General features: G+C 55.2%; 1 protein-coding gene across 4 annotated transcripts in view; it reads left to right on the plus strand.

Moving 5' to 3' along the window:
* Positions 1–20,202, plus strand: part of IPO4 (importin 4) — a 75,021-nt gene that overhangs the window by 36,520 nt on the left and 18,299 nt on the right. For 3 of the 4 annotated variants that reach the window (XM_085534947.1, XM_085534950.1, XM_085534949.1), the window contains 7 exons: positions 352–446; positions 528–605; positions 2,933–2,990; positions 3,972–4,065; positions 6,253–6,413; positions 7,556–7,597; positions 10,162–10,290. In XM_085534947.1, the coding sequence (XP_085391073.1) occupies positions 352–446; positions 528–605; positions 2,933–2,990; positions 3,972–4,065; positions 6,253–6,413; positions 7,556–7,597; positions 10,162–10,290 (657 nt within the window). The remainder of the gene's footprint in view (positions 1–351; positions 447–527; positions 606–2,932; positions 2,991–3,971; positions 4,066–6,252; positions 6,414–7,555; positions 7,598–10,161; positions 10,291–20,202) is intronic. The other variant, XM_085534948.1, reaches the window with a different exon arrangement.

The raw sequence follows: 20,202 nt of genomic DNA on the forward strand, positions 1-20,202 counted from the left end.
GGCCATACCATATATGGGCAATGGGGGCGTGGCTATGTAAAGTGGCTTCCATATATGGTAAAAGGGCGTGGCTTGGCTTCTCCCCACCCATATATGGGCAATGCGGGGGGTGTGGCTTAAGTGTTTTGCATGCCGTTCCATATATGGCTAAAAGGGGCGTGGCTTAGCTCACATCTATGCCCATATATGGATAAAGGGGCGGGGCTTAGCTCAGCTCTATGCCCATATATGGACAAAGGGGGCGTGGCCTAAGGGTATAGTGGATCTCTATGGAAAGGGGCGTGGCTTAGCTGCCTGTATTGACCATATAAGGTCAAAGGGGCGTGTCCTAACCTTAGCCCCGCCCCCCAGGCCCCCGATCTCGCTTCTGATTCGTTCCTTCTCTTCGACCCCAACGACGACGAGGACGATCAGCCAATGGGAGATGAGGAAGACGATGTCGTGCCGTAAGGGGGCGGGGCTTATGGCATAAAGGGGGCGGGGCTTGTTAGGCAACGCCCCCCTTTATCTTTAAGCCCCGCCCACAGGGTGGAGGTGAATGGAGATCACGTGACCGAGCTGGAGGCGGCCTGCCAGGGGGCGGGGCTTATGGCAGAGCATTGTGGGTAAGTGGGGGAACAGGGCGGCCATCTTGGGGTTACTTGGGGTCATTGGCGGCCATCTTGGGTCATGGGCGGCCATCTTGGGTCATGGGCTGCCATCTTTGGGTCACCTTGGGTCATTGGCGGCCATTTTGGGTCATTGGCGGCCATCTTGGGGTCACCTGGGGTCATTGGCGGCCATCTTGGGTCATTGGCGGCCATCTTGGGGTTACTTGGGGTCATTGGCAGCCATCTTGGGTCATTAGCGGCCATCTTGGGGTTACTTGAGGTCATTGGCGGCCATCTTGGTTCATGGGCGGCCATCTTGGGGTTATTTGAGGTCATTGGTGGCCATCTTGGGTCATGGGTGGCCATCTTGGGGTCATTGGCGGCCATCTTGGGGTTACTTGAGGTCATTGGCGGCCATCTTGGGTCATTGGTGGCCATCTTGGGGTTACCAAGGGTCATCGGCGGCCATCTTGGGTCATTGGCGGCCATCTTGGGGTCACCTGGGGTCACTGGCGGCCATCTTGGGTCATTGGTGGCCATCTTGGGGTCACCTGGGGTCATTGGCGGCCATCTTGGTTCATGGGCGGCCATCTTAGGGTTATTTGAGGTCATTGGCAGCCATCTTGGGTGAATGGCGGCCATCTTGGGGTCACCTGGGGTCATTGGCGGCCATCTTGGGTCATTAGCGGCCGTCTTGGGGTTACTTGAGGTCATTGCCGGCCATCTTGGGTGATGGGCGGCCATCTTGGGGTCACCTGGGGTCATCGGTGGCCATCTTGGGTCATGGGCAGCCATCTTGGGGTCACCTGGGGTCATTGGCGGCCATCTTGGGTCATTGGCGGCCATCTTGGGTCATTGGCGGCCATCTTGGGGTTACTTGAGGTCATTGGCGGCCATCTTGGGTCATTGGCGGCCATCTTGGGGTTACTTGGGGTCACTGGCAGCCATCTTGGGTCATGGGCTGCCATCTTGGGGTTACTTGAGGTCATTGGCGGCCATCTTGGGTCATTGGCGGCCATCTTGGGGTCACCTGGGGTCATGGGCGGCCATCTTGGGGTCACCTGGGGTCATCGGCGGCCATCTTGGGTCATTGGCGGCCATCTTGGGGTTACTTGAGGTCATTGGCGGCCATCTTGGGTCATTGGCGGCCATCTTGGGGTTACTTGAGGTCATTGGTGGCCATCTTGGGTCATTGGCGGCCATCTTGGGGTTACTTGAGGTCATTGGCGGCCATCTTGGGGTTACTTGGGGTCATTGGCGGCCATCTTGGGGTTACTTGAGGTCATTGGCAGCCATCTTGGGTCATTAGCGGCCATCTTGGGGTTACTTGGGGTCATGGGCGGCCATCTTGGGTCATAGACGGCCATCTTGGGGTCACCTTGGGTCATTGGCAGCCATCTTGGGTCATAGTCGGCCATCTTGGGGTCACCTGGGGTCATTGGCGGCCATCTTGGGTCATTGGTGGCCATCTTGGGGTTACTTGAGGTCATTGGCGGCCATCTTGGGGTTACTTGAGGTCATTGGCGGCCATCTTGGGTCATGGGCAGCCATCTTGGGGTTACTTGAGGTCATTGGCGGCCATCTTGGGTCATTGGCGGCCATCTTGGGTGATGGGCGGCCATCTTGGGGTTACTTGGGGTCATGGGCGGCCATCTTGGGGTCACCTGGGGTCATTGGCGGCCATCTTGGGTCATTGGCAGCCATCTTGGGGTTACTTGAGGTCATTGGCAGCCATCTTGGGTCATTGGCGGCCATCTTGGGGTTACTTGGGGTCATCGGCAGCCATCTTGGGTCATTGGTGGCCATCTTGGGTCATTGGCGGCCATCTTGTGGTTACTTGAGGTCATTGGCGGCCATCTTGGGTCATTGGCGGCCATCTTGGGGTCACCTGGGGTCAGTGGCGGCCATCTTGGGGTTACATGGGGTTATTATGGATCTTTTTGGGGTTATTTCGGGTCTTTTGGGGTTACCAAGGGGTTATATGGGGTCATATGAATCATTAAAGTCCATTTGGGGTCATTTAAGGGCTCATTCTGGGGTTATTTGGGGTCATTAGGGTCATTTTGGGGTCATTTAAGGGGCTATTGGGGTTATGGGGCCATTTTGGGGTCACATGGGGTCGTTGGCGGCCATCTTGGGGTTACTTGGGGTCATTGGCGGCCATCTTGGGGTTACCTGGGGTCATGTTGGGGTTATATGGGATCATATAGGATCATTTTGGGACTATTTGGGGTCATTAGGGTCTATTTTGGGTCATTTTAGTTCCTTATGGGGTCATTGGGTCCTTTTAGGGTCATTTAAGGCTCATTTTGGGCTCATTTTCCCCCTTTTCTCCCCCTAAGTGCCGCTTTTCAGCCCTATTTTGGCCCTACATTGGAGGCACTGCTCCCTCTGCTGGAGGTAAGGAACACCCTGCCCCATAGATCCCCGTCTTGCCCCATAGAGCCCCATAGAAACCCCATAGAGACCCACAGAGACCCATAGGGACCCCATAGAGACCCATAGAGACCCATAGGGACCCATAGAGCCCCATAGAAGCCCCATAGAGACCCATAATGACCCATGGAGACCCATAGAGACCCCACAGAGGCCCCATAAAGACCAATAGGGACCCATGGAGCCCCATAGAGACCCACAGAGCCCCATAGGAACCCAGAGAGACCCCCTAGAGAGCCTACAGTGCCCCATAGGGACCCATAGGAACCCCATAGAGACCCATAGTAACTTAGAGAGCCCCATAGGAACCCCATAGAGACCCATAGGGACCCATAGAGACACATAGGGACCCATAGGGACCCATAGAGACCCATAGGGACCCATAGAGACCCATAGTAACTTAGAGAGCTCTATAGGGACCCATAGAGCCCCATAGAGACCCATAGGGACCCACAGAGACCCATAGGAATCCAGGGAGTCCCATAAGGACCCATAGGGACCCCATAGAGACCCATAGGAACCCAGTGAGACCCCTTAGAAAGCCTACAGTGCCCCATAGGGACCCGTAGGAATCCCATAGGGACCCATAGAGACCCATAGGGACCCATAGAGACCCATAGGGACCCATAGGGACCCATAGAGACCCATAGGGACCCATAGGAACCCCATAGAGACCCATAGTAACTTAGAGAGCCCCATAAGAACCCCATAGAGACCCATAGGGACCCATAGAGACCCATTGGAACCCCATAGAGACCCATAGTAATTTAGAGAGCCCCATAGGAATCCCATAGAGACCCATAGGGACCCATAGAGACCCATAGGGACCCATAGGGACACATAGAGACCCATAGGGACCCCATAGAGACCCCATAGAGACCCATGGACACCCCATAGAGCCCCATAAGTGCCCTATATTGACCCCATGCCCCATTGACCCCACAGTTCCCACACCCGGACGTCCGTGCGGCCGCTTATGGGGCGCTGGGAGGGCTGAGCCGTGGGGCAGCAAAAGCTGTGGGGCAGGAGGAGCTCAGGGGTGAGTATATGGGGGGCTATGGGGGTCCCATAGGGCTCTATGGGGCAGTTTTGGGGTCCCATTGGGGTCTATGGGGCGATTTAGGGTCCCATTGGGATCTATGGGGCCCCATTGGGATCTATAGGGCCCCATTGGGGTCTATGGGGTCACTTGGGGGTCTATGGGGGGTTTTATGGGGTCCCATTGGGCTCTATGGGGCAATTTTGGGGTCCCATTGGGGTCTATGGGGCGATTTAGGGTCCCATTGGGATCTATAGGGCCCCATTGGGATCTATGGGGTCCCTTTGGTATCTATAGGGCCCCATTGGGGTCTATAGGGCCCCATTGGGGTCTATGGGGAGATTTAGGGTCCAATTGGGATCTATATGGCCCCATCGGGATCTATGGGTCCCCATAGGACTCTATGGGGCCACTTGGGGGTCTGTGGGGGGTTTTATGGGGTCCCATTGGGGTCTATGGGGTTATTTAGGGTCCCATTGGGATCTATGGGGCAATTTTGGGGTCCCATTGGGGTCTATGGGGTGGATTTTAGGGTCCCATTGGGATCTATGGGGCCCCATTGGGCTCTATGGGGCCATTTGTGGATCCCATCGGGGTCTATGGGGGGATTTGGGGTCTCATTTGTGCCTATAGGGGGGATTTAAGGGGCTCATTGGGGTCTATGGGGTGGGAAAGGGGGATCTATGGGGAGATATGGGGATCCCATTGGGATCTATGGGGAGATATGGGGATCCCATTGGGATCTATGGGGTTATTTAGGTTCCTATTGGGGTCTATGGGGTTATTTAGGGTCCCATTGGGGTCTATGGGGCCACTTGGGGGTCTGTGGGGGGTTTTATGGGGTCCCATTGGGTTCTATGGGGCTATTCAGTGCCGCATTGGGGTCTATGGGGCGATTTAGGGTCCCATTGGGATCTATGGGGTCGCATAGGACTCTATAGGGCCCCATGGGGCTCTATGGGGTGGATTTTAGGGTCCCATTGGGATCTATAGGGTGATATGGGGTCCCATTGGGATCTATAGGACCTCATTGGGATCTATGGGGCCCCATTGGGATCTATAGGGCAATTTTGGGGTCCCATTGGGATCTATGGGTCCCCATTGGGATCTATGGGGCGATTTAGGGTCCCATTGGGATCTATGGGGTCCCATTGGGATCTATGGGGCGATTTAGGGTCCCATTGGGATCTATGGGGCGATTTAGGTTCCCATTGGTATCTATAGGGCCCCATAGGACTCTATGGGGCCCCATTGGGATCTATAGGGCCCCATAGGACTCTATAGGTCCCCATAGGGCTCTATGGGGTCCCATTGGGATCTATGGGGCCCCATTGGGATCTATAGGGCCCCATAGGACTCTATAGGGTCCCATTGGGATCTATGGGGTGATATGGGGTCCCATTGGGATCTATAGGACCCCATTGGGATCTATGGGGCCCCATAGGACTCTATGGGGCCACTTGGGGGTCTATGGGGCAATTTTGGGGTCTCATTGGGGTCTATGGGGCGATTTAGGGTCCCATTGGGATCTATGGGGCCCCATTGGGATCTATAGGGCCCCATAGGACTCTATAGGTCCCCATGGGGCTCTATGGGGTGGATTTTAGGGTCCCATTGGGATCTATGGGGCCCCATTGGGATCTATGGGGCCCCATAGGACTCTATAGGTCCCCATAGGGCTCTATGGGGCCACTTGGGGGTCTATGGCGGGTTTTATGGGGTCCCATAGGGTTCTATGGGGCAGTTTTGGGGTCCATTGGGATCTATGGGGCCCCATTGGGGTCTATGGGTCCCCATTGGGATCTATGGGGCAACTTTGGGGTCCCATTGGGTCTATGGGAGTCTATGGGTCCCCATTGGGATCTATGGGGTGATTTAGGGTCCCATAGGGCTCTATGGGGTCCCATTGGGATCTATGGGGCCCCATTGGGATCTATAGGGCCCCATAGGACTCTATAGGGCCCCATAGGGCTCTATGGGGTGATTTAGGGTCCCATTGGGATCTATAGGGCCCCATAGGACTCTATGGGGTCCCATTGGGATCTATAGGGCCCCATTGGGATCTATGGGTCCCCATTGGGATCTATAGGGCCCCATTGGGATCTATAGGGCCTCATAGGACTCTATAGGGCCCATAGGAATCTATGGGGTGGATTTTGGGTCTAATTTGTCCCTTTTTGGGGTCAGGCCGTTCCCTATTGGCTCTAATGGAGGCGCTGAGGAAGGAAAAGGGGGCGGAGCCAACGAGGGCCGGGCTCATTGAACTCAATGGGGCTCTAAGCCCCGCCCCCAACCCCCAGATCCTGCACGCCATTGGCTGCCTCATGGCTGACGTCATCAACGGCAAGGTGAGGGGGCGGGGACATGCAAATTAGGGCGTGATCTGCATATGGGGGTGGGGATATGTAAATTAGGGGCGTGATTTGCATCTTAGGGGCGTGGCCTAATACAGCAGAGGTGTGGGCATGCAAATTAGGGAGTGATTTGCATAAAGGGGTGTTGTCTATATGCAGTGGGGGCGGGGACATGCAAATTAGGAGTGTGATTTGCATATAGGGGCGGGGTCTAATACAAAGGGGGAGTGGGCATGCAAAGTAGAGCATGATTTGCATATAGGGGCATGGCCTAATACAACAAAGGCATCTACATGCAAATTAGGACCATGATTTGCATATAGGGGCGGGGCATAATACAATGGAAGCGTGGGCATGCAAATTAGGGGCGTACTTTGCATATAGGGGTGGGACCATGAAGCAAAGGGGGCATGGACATGCAAATTAGGGTCTTGATTTGCATATGGGGCGGGGCCCAATGCAAAAAGGGGTGTGGGCATGCAAATTAGGAGTGTGATTTGCATATAGAAGCGGGGTCTAATACGAAGGGGGTGTGGACATGCAGATTAGAAACGTGATTTGCATAGAGGGGCAAGGCCATGATGCAAAAGGGGCGGGGACATGCAAATTAGGGGCTTGATTTGCATATAGAGGCAAGGTCTAATGCAATAAGAGTGGGGACATGCAAATTAGGAGCATGATTTGCATATAGGGATGGGGCCTAATGCAATAAGGGCGGGGACATGCAAATTAGGAGCATGATTTGCATATAGGGGCGTGGTATAATGCGATGGGGGCAGAAACATGCAAATTAAGGTGTTTTGCATAGGGGGTGGGACTTATATGCAAACTAGGGTGTGATTTGCATAAAGAAGGCATGGCTTATATGGCAACCAATGCGTGTGGGCTAATGGGATCAATTTGCATAAATGGGCGTGGTTTAACTTTGTGGGCGTGGCTTAAGGAAAGGGGGCGTGGCTTAATAAAGGGGCGGGGCTTCATATAGGGCCCAATTTAGGCCCATTTTAATGGATTTTGGGGCTATTTTAATGGATTTTGGGGCCATTTTAATGGATTTTGGGGTCACTTTGATGGATTTTGGGTCATTTTAGCTCATTTTAGGGTGTTTTTAAGGCGTTTTGGGGCTCTTTTCGCAGATCCGTTGCTTCCAGGATGAAGATAATGACGACGATGAGGAGGTGGGCGGGGCTTAAGGTGGAAGGGGGCGGAGCTTAGGACACAATGGGTGTCTATGGGGCACTATGGGGTACTATGGAGTGTCTATGGGGCTCTATGGGGCATAATAGAGTCCCTATGGGGCTCTATGGGGCACAACAGGGTCTCTGGGGCTCTCTGGGGCACTATAGGTGTTTATAAGGCTCTATAGGGTATCTATGGGGCTTTATAAGGCACTATGGGGTTCCTATGGGACTCTATGGGGCACTATAGGGTCCCTATGGGGCTCTATGGGGTGTCTATGGGGCTCTATGGGGCACTATAGGGCTCTATGGGCCACTATGGGGTACTATGGAATGCCTATGGGGCTCTATGGGCCACAATGGGGCACTATGGGGTACTACGGAGTGCCTATGGGGCTCTATGGAGTGTCTATGGGGCTCTATGGGATCAATATGGGGCACTATAGGGTCTCTATGGGGCTCTATGGGGGGATATGGGGGAATATAGGGGGATATGGGGTGTCTATGGGGCGCTATGGGACGCTATAGGGTGTCTATGGGGCTCCTATAGGCCTCTATGGGGTACTATGGAGTGTCTATGGGGCTCTATGGGGTGTCTATGGGGGGATATGGGGGAATATAGGGGGATATGGGGTGTCTATGGGGCGCTATGGGGCACTATAGGGTGTCTATGGGGCTCCTATGGGCCTCCATGGGGTACTATGGAGTGTCTATGGGGCTCTGTGGGGCATAATAGGGTCCCTATGGGGCTCTATGGGGGGATATGGGGGAATATAGGGGGATATGGGGTGTCTATGGGGGGACATGCGACCCTATGGGGCTCTATGGGGTGTCTATGGGGGGATATGGGGTTCTATGGGGTGTCTATGGGGCTCCTATGGGCCTCTATGGGGTACTATGGAGTGTCTATGGGGCTCTGTGGGGCACTATAGGGTCCCTATGGGGCTCTATGGGGGGATATGGGGGAATATAGGGGGATATGGGGTGTCTATGGGGGGATATGTGACCCTATGGGGCTCTATGGGGTGTCTATGGGGGGATATGGGGTGTCTATGTGGCTCTATGGGGTGTCTATGGGGGGATATGGGGTTCTATGGGGCTCTATGGGGTCCCTATGTGGCTCTATGGGGTGTCTATGGGGGGATATGTGACCCTATGGGGTCCCTATGGGGCGCTATGGGGTGTCTATGGGGCTCCTGTGGGCCTCTATGGGGTACTATAGAGTGTCTATGGGGCTCTGTGGGGCACTATAGGGTCTCTATGGGGGGATATGGGGGAATATAGGGGGATATGGGTTGTCTATGGGGCGCTATGGGGCACTATAGGGTGTCTATGGGGCTCCTATGGGCCTCTATGGGGTACTATGGGGTCCCTATGGGGCTCTATGGGGTACTGTGGGGTACTGCGGGGCCCCTATGGGGCTCTATGGGGCACTATGGGGTGCCTATGGGGGGATATGGGACCCTATGGGGCTCTATGGGATCCCTATAGGGCACAATAGGGTCCCTATGAGGCTCTATGGGGTCCCTATGGGGGCACTATGGGGCTCTGGGGTGTCTATAGGGCTGTATGGGGTGATATGGGGTGTCTATGGGGGATATGGGTCTCTATAGGGCTCTATGGGGCTCTATGGGGTGGTTATGGGGCACTATAGGGTCCCTATGGGGTGGTTATGGGGCACTATGGGGTGTCTATGGGGGGATATGGGACCCTATGGGGCTCTATAGGGTGTCTATGGGGGGATATGTGACCCTATGGGGCTCTATGGGGTCCCTATGGGGCTCTATGGGGCGCTATGGGGTGTCTATGAGGCTCCTATGGGCCTCTATGGGTTACTATGGAGTGTCTATGGGGCTCTATGGGGCACTATAGGGTCCCTATGGGGCTCTATGGGGTGTCTATGGGGGGATATGGGGTTCTATGGGGCTCTATGGGGTATCTATGGGACTCTATGGGGCTCTATGGGTTCCCTATGGGGCTCTATGGGGTCCCTATGGGGCTCTATGGGTTCCCTATGGGGCTCTATGGGGTGTCTATGGGGCTCTATGGGTTCCCTATGGGGCTCTATGGGTTGCCTATGGGACCCTATGGGGCTCTATGGGGTGTCTATGGGGGGATATGGGGTTCTATGGGGCTCTATGGGGTATCTATGGGACTCTATGGGGCTCTATGGGTTCCCTATGGGGCTCTATGGGGTCCCTATGGGGCTCTATGGGTTCCCTATGGGGCTCTATGGGGTGTCTATGGGGCTCTATGGGTTCCCTATGGGGCTCTATGGGGTGCCTATGGGACCCTATGGGGCTCTATGGGGTCCCTATGGGGCTCTATGGGTTCCCTATGGGGCTCTATGGGGTGTCTATGGGGCTCTATGGGTTCCCTATGGGGCTCTATGGGGTGCCTATGGGACCCTATGGGGCTCTATGGGGTGTCTATGGGGCTCTATGGGTTCCCTATGGGGCTCTATGGGGTGTCTATGGGGCTCTATGGGGTCCCTATGGGGCTTAATATGGCAGTGGGCGTGGCCTCCTTTAGCCCCGCCCCTCTCTCTTCTCTCATCCAATCAGGTTGAAGCAATGGCGGAGCTGCGGGAGCTGGCGGGGGAGGGGCTGGCGGCGGTGGGCGGAGCTTCGCAAGGGGGCGGGGCCTGGAGCGAGGCCTTCCAGGATGTATTGCCCACTCTGATTGGCTGCCTGGTAAAGGGGGCGGGGCTTAAGGGGGGGGTGTGTGTCTATGGGGCTCTATGGGGTGATATGGGTCTCTATGGGGTCATATAGGGGGATATGGGGTGTCTATGGAGCTCTATAGGCTCAATGGAGTGTCTATGGGGGGATATGGGGTGTCTATGGGGTATCTATGGGGCTCTATGGGGTGTCTATGGGGTGTCTATGGGGCTCTATGGGGTGTCTATGGGGGTCTATGGGGTTCTATGGGGTGTCTATGGAAGTTTATGGGGTGATATGGGGTGTCTATGGGGCTCTATGGAGTCATATAGGGGGATATGGGTTCTATGGGGTGTCTATGGGGCTCTATGGGGCCATATAGGGGGATATGGGGTGTCTGTGGGGCTCTATGGGACTCTATGTGGTGTTTATGAGGCTCTATGGGGTTCTATTGGGTCTCTATGGGTCTCTATGGGGCTTCTATGGGGCTCTAGGGGGGGTCTATGGAGCTCTATGGGGTGTCTGTAGGCTCTATGGGGTGTCTATGGGGGATATGGAGTGTCTATGGGGGGATATGGGGTGTCTATGGGCTCTATGGGGTGTCTATGGGGTATCTGTGGGGCTCTATGGGGTGTCTATGGGGGTCTATGGGGTTCTATGGGGGGGTCTATGGAAGTTTATGGGGTGATATGGGGTGTCTATGGGGCTATATGGAATCATATAGGGGATATGGGTTCTATGGGGTGTCTATAGGGCTCTATGGGGTCCTATAGGGGGATATGGGGCTCTATGGGGTGTCTATGGGGTGATATGGGGTGTCTATGGGGGGTCTATGTGGTGTCTATTGGGTTCAATGGGGTGTCTATGGGGTGTCTATGGGGGATATGGGGCGTCTATGGGGTCCCTATGGGGCTCTATGAGGCTCTATGGGGGGATATGGGGCACTAAGGTACGTCTATGGGGCTCTATGGGGTGTCTATAGGGTTCTATGGGGTCTCTATAGGGGGATATGGGGTGTCTATGGGGGAATATGGGGCCCTATTGGGGAAAATGGGGTGTCTATGGGGGGATATAAGGTGTCTATGGGGCTCTATGGGGTGTCTATGGGGTCATATAGGGGTATAAGGGGTTCTATGGGGTGTCTGTGGGGCTCTATGGGGTTCTATGTGGCTTCTATGGGGCTCTATGGGGTGTCTATGGGGTCATATAGGGGGATAAGGGGTTCTATGGGACTCTATGGGGTTCTATGGGGTGTCTATGGGGCACTATGGAGTCTTATAGGAGGATATGGGGTTCTATGGGGTGTCTTTGGGGCTCTATGGAGTCATATAGGGGGATATGGGGTGTCTATGGGGTGTCTGTGGGGCTCTATGGGCTCAATGGGGTGTCTATGGGGTGTCTATGGGACTCTATGGGGTGTCTATGGGACTCTATGGGGTGTCTATGGGGTCTCTATGGGGTCCCTATGGGGGTATATGGGGCCTTATGGGGCTCTATGGGGATCTATAGGGCTCCATGGGGTGAGTGTGGTACTCTATAGGGGTCTATGGGTCTCTATGGGCCTTTACGGGTGTCTATGGGGCTCTATGGGGTATCTATGGGGGGATATGAAGAGTCTATGGGGTGTCTCTAAGGTCTATGGGGTTCTATGGGGTGTCTATGGGGCACTATGGGGTGTATTTGGGGTTCTATGGGGTGTCTATGGGGCTCCATGGGACTCTATGGGGTTTTTTGGGGCTCCTATAGGGTTCTAATGGTTTTTATTGGGTTCTCTGGGGTCCTTATGGGACTCTATGGGGCTGTGCGGGGTGTCTATGGGGCTCTATGGGGTCATATAGGGGGATATGAGGTTCTATGGGGTGTCTATGGGGCTCTATAGGGTGTCTATGGGGCTCTATAGGGTGTCTATGTGACTCTATGGGGTGTCTATGGGGCTCTATTAAAGTCTATGGGGTTTTATGGGGTTCTATGGGGTGCTGTGGGTCCATATGGGGCTCTGTGGGGTTTTTTGGGGCTCCTATGGGGTTCTAGGGGTCTATTGGGTTCTGTGGGGTCCTTATGGGTCTCTATGGGGTGTATGTGGACTCTATTGGGCTGTGTGGGGTGTCTATGGGGCTCTATGGAGTGACTATGGGGGTCTATGGGGCTCTATGGGGGGATATGGGGTGTCTATGGGGGGATATAGGGCTCTATGGGGTCCTATAGGGGGGTATGGGGTTCTATGGGGTGTCTATGGGGCTCTATGGGGTGTCTATGGGGTTCTGTGGGGTGTCTATGGGGCTCTATGGAGGTCTATAGGGTGTCTATGTGGGTTCTATGGGGCTCTATGGGGTGTGTATGTGGGGATATGGGGCCCTATGGGGGGATATGGGGCTCTATGGGGTGTCTATAGGGCTCTATGGGGTTCTATGGGGCACTATGGGGTTCTATGGGGTGTCTATGGGGTGTCTATGGTGTGTCTATGGGGTCTATGGGACTCTATGGGGTGTCTATGGGTCTCTATGTGTCCCTATGGGTCTGTATGGGTCCCTATGGGTCTCTATGGGTCCCTATATGTTTCTATGGGTCTCTATGGGTCACTATGGGTCTTAATGATGTCCCTATGGGGTCTCTATGGGGCCCCCATTGCTCTCTATGGGGTCTCTATGGGGTCCCTATGGGTCTCTGTGTCCCTATGTGTCTCTATGGGGTCCCTATGTGTCCCTATGTGTCTCTATGGGTCCCTATGGGTCTGTATGGGTCCCTATGGGTCTCTATGGGTCCCTATATGGTCTCTATGTGTTTCTATGGGTCTCTATGGGTCACTATGGGTCTTAATGATGTCCCTATGGGGTCTCTATGGGGCACCCATTGCTCTCTATGGGGTCCCTATGGGTCTCTATGGGGTCCCTATGGGTCTCTATGGGTCCCTATGGGTCTCTATAGGTCTCTATGGGTCTCTATGGGGTCCCTATGTGTCCCCATGGGTCACTATGGGTCCCTATGGGTCTCTATGGGGTCCCCATTGCTCTCTATGGGGTCCCTATGGGGTCTCCATGGCTCCCTATGGAACCCCCTTTAGCCCCGCCCCCTCTCCCTAAGCCCCGCCCCCTTTTGATGACGTCATAGAGCGGCGACGCAGCTCAGCGCTCGTGGGCGGCGGCCATGTTGGGTGAGGTCGGCCAGCACCTCCCGGGGGGCGTGGCCTCCAAACTCCTCCCTCTGATTGGTCCAGCCCTGGCTCGAAGCTCCGCCCACGACCCGGACCCGGAAGTCAGGAGCAACGCCTTGTACAGCATTGGACGGCTGGCAGCCAATGGCGTCGCTTTGGGGGCGTATCCATGGCAACAAGTCCCGCCCACTTGGCTTAAGCCACGCCCCTTTATCACAAGCCCCGCCCCTTTTGGTCACGGCGCATTTCTATTGGCTTAAGGTCCACCCCATTGTCTTAAGCCCCACCCACTTTGTTTAGGCCCCACCCCCCAGAGCCTAAGTCCCGCCCTTGTAGCCAAGGCTCATTCCTATTGGCTGCAGCTTCCACCCCATTGTCTCAAGCCCCGCCCACTCTGCTTTAGCCCCGCCCCCATGCGCTAAGCCCCGCCCCCTTATCCCTGCTTTCATTCTATTGGCTGAAGCTCAGCCCCCCCATTGTCTTAAGCTCCGCCCCCATGTCTTTAGCCCCGCCCCCATGGCCAAAGTCCCGCCCCTTTCAGCTCTGGCTCATTTCTATTGGCTGTAGCTTCCCCCCATTGTCTCAAGCCCCGCCCCCTTTCCTTAAGCCCCGCCCCTTTAGCTATGGCCTCATTCTATTGGCTGAAGCCCCGCCCCCCATTGTCTTAAGCTCCACCCACTTGCCCTAAGCCCCGCCCCTTTAGCTCTGGTCTCATTCTACTGGCTGAAGCTCTGCCCTCCATTGTCTTAAGCCCCGCCCCCATGGTCCAAGCCCCGCCCCTTAAGCCAAGGCTCATTTCTATTGGCTAAATCTCTGCCCCCCATTGTCTTAAGCCCCGCCCACTTGAATTAAGCCCCGCCCCCCCATTCCAAGCCCCACCCCTTCCATTATGACACATTAAGCCCCTCCCCCTTCACTCCGCACCATCCAATCACACTCAAGCTCCTTCTATAGCCCCGCCCCCTTGGCTTAAGCCCCGCCCCCTTTGTCCTGTCACTCAAAGCCTTAAGCCCCGCCCCCTTATGAGCCTCAACCAATCACATTACACACACACACAAAGCCCCTCCCCCTTTTGTCCTTAACCCCGCCCCCCCCCAGGGCATGGCCGGGGCTGGCTGTGATTGGTCGAGCCCTGAAGGAGGAGGGGCCAAACCGGGCCCGGGACAACGCCTGCGCCTCATTGGTCAGACACCGGGCGGCCATGACGGATGAGGAAGTAAGGGGGCGGGACTTCCGGGTTGGGGCTAAAGAGCTGATTGGCTGGTGGGTGGGGATACCGGAAGGGGCGTGGTTTATGGTAATTAGGGGGCGTGGTTACTTATGGTAATGAGGGGGTGTGGCTTGGGGAAGGGGGCGTGGCCTAAACTGACCAATGAGGGCTGTAGGGGGGATTTAATGGGGCTCTATGGGACTCTATGGGGTTATATGGGGTGTCTATGGGGCTCTATGGGGGTATATGGGGTTCTATGGGGATCTATGGAGTGTCTATGGGGCTCTATGGGGTGATATGGGGTTCTATGGGGATCTATGGAGTGTCTATGGGGCTCTATGGGGTGACTATGGGGCTCCATTAGTGTCTATGGGGTCTTATGGGGCTCTATGGGGTGTCTATGGGGGGATATGGGGTGTCTATGGGGTTCTATGGGGGTCTATTGGGTGTCTATGGGGTTATATGGGGTGACATGAGGCCCTATGGGTTGTCTATGGGGGTATATGGGGTGTCTATGGGGCTCTATGGGGCACTACAGGGTTCTATGGGGCTCTATGGGGTCCCTATGGAGCTCTATGGGGGTCATTGGGGTGTCTATGGAGCTCTATGGGGTTCTATGAAGTGTCTGTGGTGTCTGTATGGCTCTATGGGGCTCTATGGGGTGTCTATGGGGCTCTATGGGGCTCTATGGGGGGATATAAGAATCCTATGGGGGGATATAGGGGTCCTATGGGGTAGGGAGGTCCTTATGAGGGTCTTATGGGATGTCTATGGGTCTCTATGGGGCACTATAGGGTCCCTATGGGGTTCTATGGGGCTTCATGGGGCACCATGGGTCTCTATGGGTCCCTATGGGTCTCTATGGGGTCTCTATGGGTCCCTATGGGTCTCTATGGGTCTCTATGGGTCCCTATGGGTCTCTATGGGGTCTCTATGGGTCCCTATGCATCTCTATGGGTCCTTATGGGTCCCTATGGGTCCCTATGTGTCTCTATGGGTCCCTATGTGTCCCTATGGGTCTCTATGGATCCCTATGGGTCTCTATGGGTCCCTATAGGGTCTCTATGGGTCTGTTCCAGCTTCTGTCCCTGCTGCTCCCTGCTCTCCCATTGGTGGAGGATTTTGAGGAGAATTCCACCGTTTTTGGGTATCTGACGAATCTGCCCATCAGCCAGGTGGGTTATGGGGGATCTATGGGGTGATATGGGGTGTCTATGGGGGGATATGGGGTGTCTATGGGGTGAATTAAGACCCGCCATCTATGGGTGCTATGGGGGGATATGGGGTGTCTATGGGGGGATATGGGGCTCTATGGGGGGATATGGGGTGTCTATGGGGGGATATGGGGTTTCTATGGGGTGATATGGGGGAATATGGGGTGTCTATGGGGGGATATGGGGTGTCTATGGGGCTCTATGGGGTGATATGGGGTGTCTATGGGGGGATATGGGGTGTCTATGGGGTGATATGGGGTGTCTATGGGGCTCTATGGGGTGATATGGGGGGATATGGGGCGTCTATGGGGGGATATGGGCCTCTATAGGGATCTAGGGGGCGCTATGGGGCTCTATGGGGTGTCTATGGGGGGATATGGGGTGTCTATGGGGCCCTATGGGGTTCTATGTGGTGTCTATGGGGCTCTATGGGACTCTGTGTGGGTCTATGGGACTCTATGGGGCTCTATAAGGCTCTATAGGGTGTCTATGGGGCTCTATGGGGTGTCTACGGGACTCTATGGGGCTCTATAAGGCGTCTATGGGGCTCTACGGGGTGTCTATGGGGCTCTATGGGGTGTCTGTGGGGCTCTATGGGGATCTATGGGGCTCTATGGGGTTCTATGGGGTGTCTGTGGGGCTCTATGGGGTCCCTATGGGGTGTCTATGGGGCTCTATGGGGCTCTATGGGGTTCCTATGGGGCTCTATAGGGATCTATGGGGCTCTATGGGGTGTCTATGGGGCTCTATGGGGTGTCTATGGGGCTCTATAGGGATCTATGGGGTGCTATGGGGCTATATGGGGCTCTATGGGGGCTCTATGGGGATCTATGGCGTGTCTAGGAGGCTCTATAGGGATCTATGGGGCTCTGTGGGGCTCTATGGAGTTTCTATGGGGCTCTATGGGGTTTCTATGGGGCTCTATGGGGTTTCTATGGGGCTCTATAGGGCTCTATGGGGTGTCTATGAGGCTCTATAGGGATCTATGGGGCTCTATGGGGTGTCTATGGGGCTCTATGGGGTCCATATGTGGCTCTATAGGGATCTATGGGGCTCTATGGGGTTCTATGGGGTGTCTGTGGGGCTCTATGGGGTCCCTATGGGGTTCTATGGGGCTCTATGGGGTTTCTATGTGGCTCTATGTGGTGTCTATATGGCTCTATGTGGTGTCTATGGGGCTCTATGTTGTGCTATGGGGCAGCTTCCCTCGTAGCTCCTGCCCCACGCCGAGCTGATGCCGCGGGTCTGCAGCGCCATCGGGACCCACAGCATGGACTGCGGTATGGGGATATGGGGGGATATGGGGGGATATGGGGTGTCTATGGGGCTCTATGGGGCTCTATGGGGTGTCTATGGGGAGATATAGGGTGTCTATGGGGTCCCTATGGGGCTCTATGGGGCACTATGGGGTGTCTATGGGGAGATATGGGGGGATATGGGGCACTATGGGGTGTCTATGGGGGGATATGGGGCTCTATGGGGCTCTATGGGGTGTCTATGGGGGGATATGGGGTGTCTATGGGGCTCTATGGGGTACTATGGGGTGTCTATGGGGCACTATACGGTGTCTATGGGGCTCTATGGGGTGTCTATGGGGAGATATGGGGCATTATGGGGTCCCTATGGGGAGATATGGGGGGATATGGGGTGTCTATGGGGCTCTATGGGGCACTATGGGGTGTCTATGGGGGGATATGGGGTGTCTATGGGGAGATATGGGGGGATATGGGGTGTCTATGGGGGGATATGGGGGGATATGGGGCACTATGGGGTGTCTATGGGGAGATATGGGGGGATATGGGATGTCTATGGGGTTCCTATGGGGCAATATGGGGTGTCTATGGGGAGATATGGGGGGATATGGGGGGATATGGGGGGATATGGGGTGTCTATGGGGGGATATGGGGCACTATGGGGTGTCTATGGGGGGATATGGGGTGTCTATGGGGGGATATGGGGGGATATGGGGTGTCTATGGGGGGATATGGGGTGTCTATGGGGGGATATGGGGTGTCTATGTGGCACTATAGGGTGTCTATGGGGGGATATGGGGTTTCTATGGGGCTCTATGGGAAACTATGGGGTGTCTATGGGGTACTATGGGGTGTCTATGGGGCACTATGGGGGGATATGGGGCACTATTGGGTGTGTATGGGGGAATATGGTGTCTATGGGGCTCTATGGGGGGATATGGGGTGTCTATGGGTCCCTATGGGGCTCTATGGGGTCCCTATGGGGCAATATGGGTTGTCTATGGGGAGATATGGGGCTCTATGGGATGTATATGAGGAATGTGGGGTTTCTATGGGGTTCTATGGGGCACTATGGGGTGTCTATGGGGGAATATGGGGTGTCTATGGTTCCCTATGGGGCTCTATGGGGTCCCTATGGGGCACTATAGGGTGTCTATGGAGGGATGTGGGGTTTCTATGGGGCACTATGGGGTGTCTATGGGGCTCTATGGGGTGTCTATGTGGCACTATAGGGTGTCTATGGGGGGATATGGGGTTCCTATGGGGCTCTATGGGGCACTATGGGGTTTATATGGGGTACTATGGGGCTCTATGGGGCACTATGGGGTGTCTATGGGGTACTATGGGGCTCTGTGGGGCACTATGGGGTTTCTATGGGGTACTATGGGGTGTCTATGGGGCACTATGGGGGGATATGGGGTGTCTATGGGGCTCTATGGGGTCCCTATGGGGGGATATGGGGTGTCTATGGGTCCCTATGGGGTCCCTATGGGGCAATATGGGGTGTCTATGGGGAGACATGGGGCTCTATGGGATGTATATGGGGCTGTATGGGGTTCCTATGGGGTTCTATGGGGCACTATGGGGTCCCTGTGGGGCTCTATGGGGAACTATGGGGTGTCTATGGGGGGATATGGGGTGTCTATGGGGAGATATGGGTTGTCTATGGGGGGATATGGGTTGTCTATGGGGGGATATGGGGTGTCTATGGGGGGATATGGGGGGATATGGGGTGTCTATGGGGGGATATGGGGGGATATGGGGTGTCTATGGGGGGATATGGGGGGATATGGGGTGTCTATGGGGGGATATGGGGGGATATGGGGTGTCTATGGGGGGATATGGGGTGTCTATGGGGGGATATGGGGCGTCTATGGGGGGATATGGGGGGATATGGGGTGTCTATGGGGGGATATGGGGTGTCTATGGGGGGATATGGGGTGTCTATGGGGAGATATGGGGGGATATGGGGCATTATGGGGTCCCTATGGGGGGATAATGGGTTTCTATGGGGCTCTATGGGGCACTATGGGGTACTATGGGGTGTCTATGGGGCACTATACGGTGTCTATGGGGGGATATGGGGTGTCTATAGGGCTCTATGGGGTGTCTATGGGGGGATATGGGGTTCCTATGGGGCTCTATGGGGCACTATGGGGTGTCTATGGGGGGATATGGGGTTTCTATGGGGGGATATGGGGGGATATGGGGTTTCTATGGGGTGTATATGTGGGGATATGGGGCCCTATGGGGATCTATAGGGCTCTATGGGGTGACTGTGGTACTCTATAGGGGTCTATGGGGCTTTTATGGGTGTCTATGTGGCTCTATAGGGTATCTATGGGGGGATATGAGGAGTCTATGGGGTGTCTCTAAGGTCTATGGGGTTCTATGGGGTATCTATGGGGCACTATGGGGTGTATTTGGGGTTCTATGGGGTGTCTATGGGGCTCCATGGGACTCTATGGGGTTTTCTGGGGCTCCCATAGGGTTCTAATGGTTTTTATTGGGTTCTCTGGGGTCCTTATGGGACTCTATGGGGCTGTGCGGGATGTCTGTGGGGCTCTATGGGGTCATATAGGGGGATATGGGGTTCTATGGGGTGTCTATGGGGCACTATTAAAGTCTATGGGGCTCTGTAGGGTGTCTGAAACTCTATGGGGTGCCTATGGGGCTCTATTAAAGTCTATGGGGTTTTATGGGGTTCTATGGGGCTCTATGGGGTTTTATGGGGCTCCTATGGGGTTCTATGGGTCCCTATTGGGTTCTATGGGGTCCCTATGGGTCTCTATGGGGTCTCTATCGGTCCCTATGGGTCTCTATGGGTCCCTATGGGTCTCTATGGGTCCCTATGGGTCCCTGTGGGTCCCTATGGGGTCCCTATGCGTCCCTATGGGTCTCTATGGGTCCCTATGGGGTCCCTATGGGTCTCTATGGGGTCTCTATGGGTCCCTATGGGTCTCTATGGGGTCTCTATGGGTCCCTATGGGTCTCTATGGGGTCTCTATGGGTCCCTATGGGTCTCTATGGTTGTCTATGGGGTGTCTATGGGTCTCTATGGGGTCTCTATGGGTCCCTATGGGGTGTCTATGGGTCTCTATGTGTGTCCCTATGGGT

The sequence above is a fragment of the Coturnix japonica genome, unplaced genomic scaffold, assembly GCF_054131305.1.
Source record: "Coturnix japonica strain WE unplaced genomic scaffold, WE-NBRP24 Scf104, whole genome shotgun sequence".
NCBI lineage: Eukaryota > Metazoa > Chordata > Aves > Galliformes > Phasianidae > Coturnix > Coturnix japonica.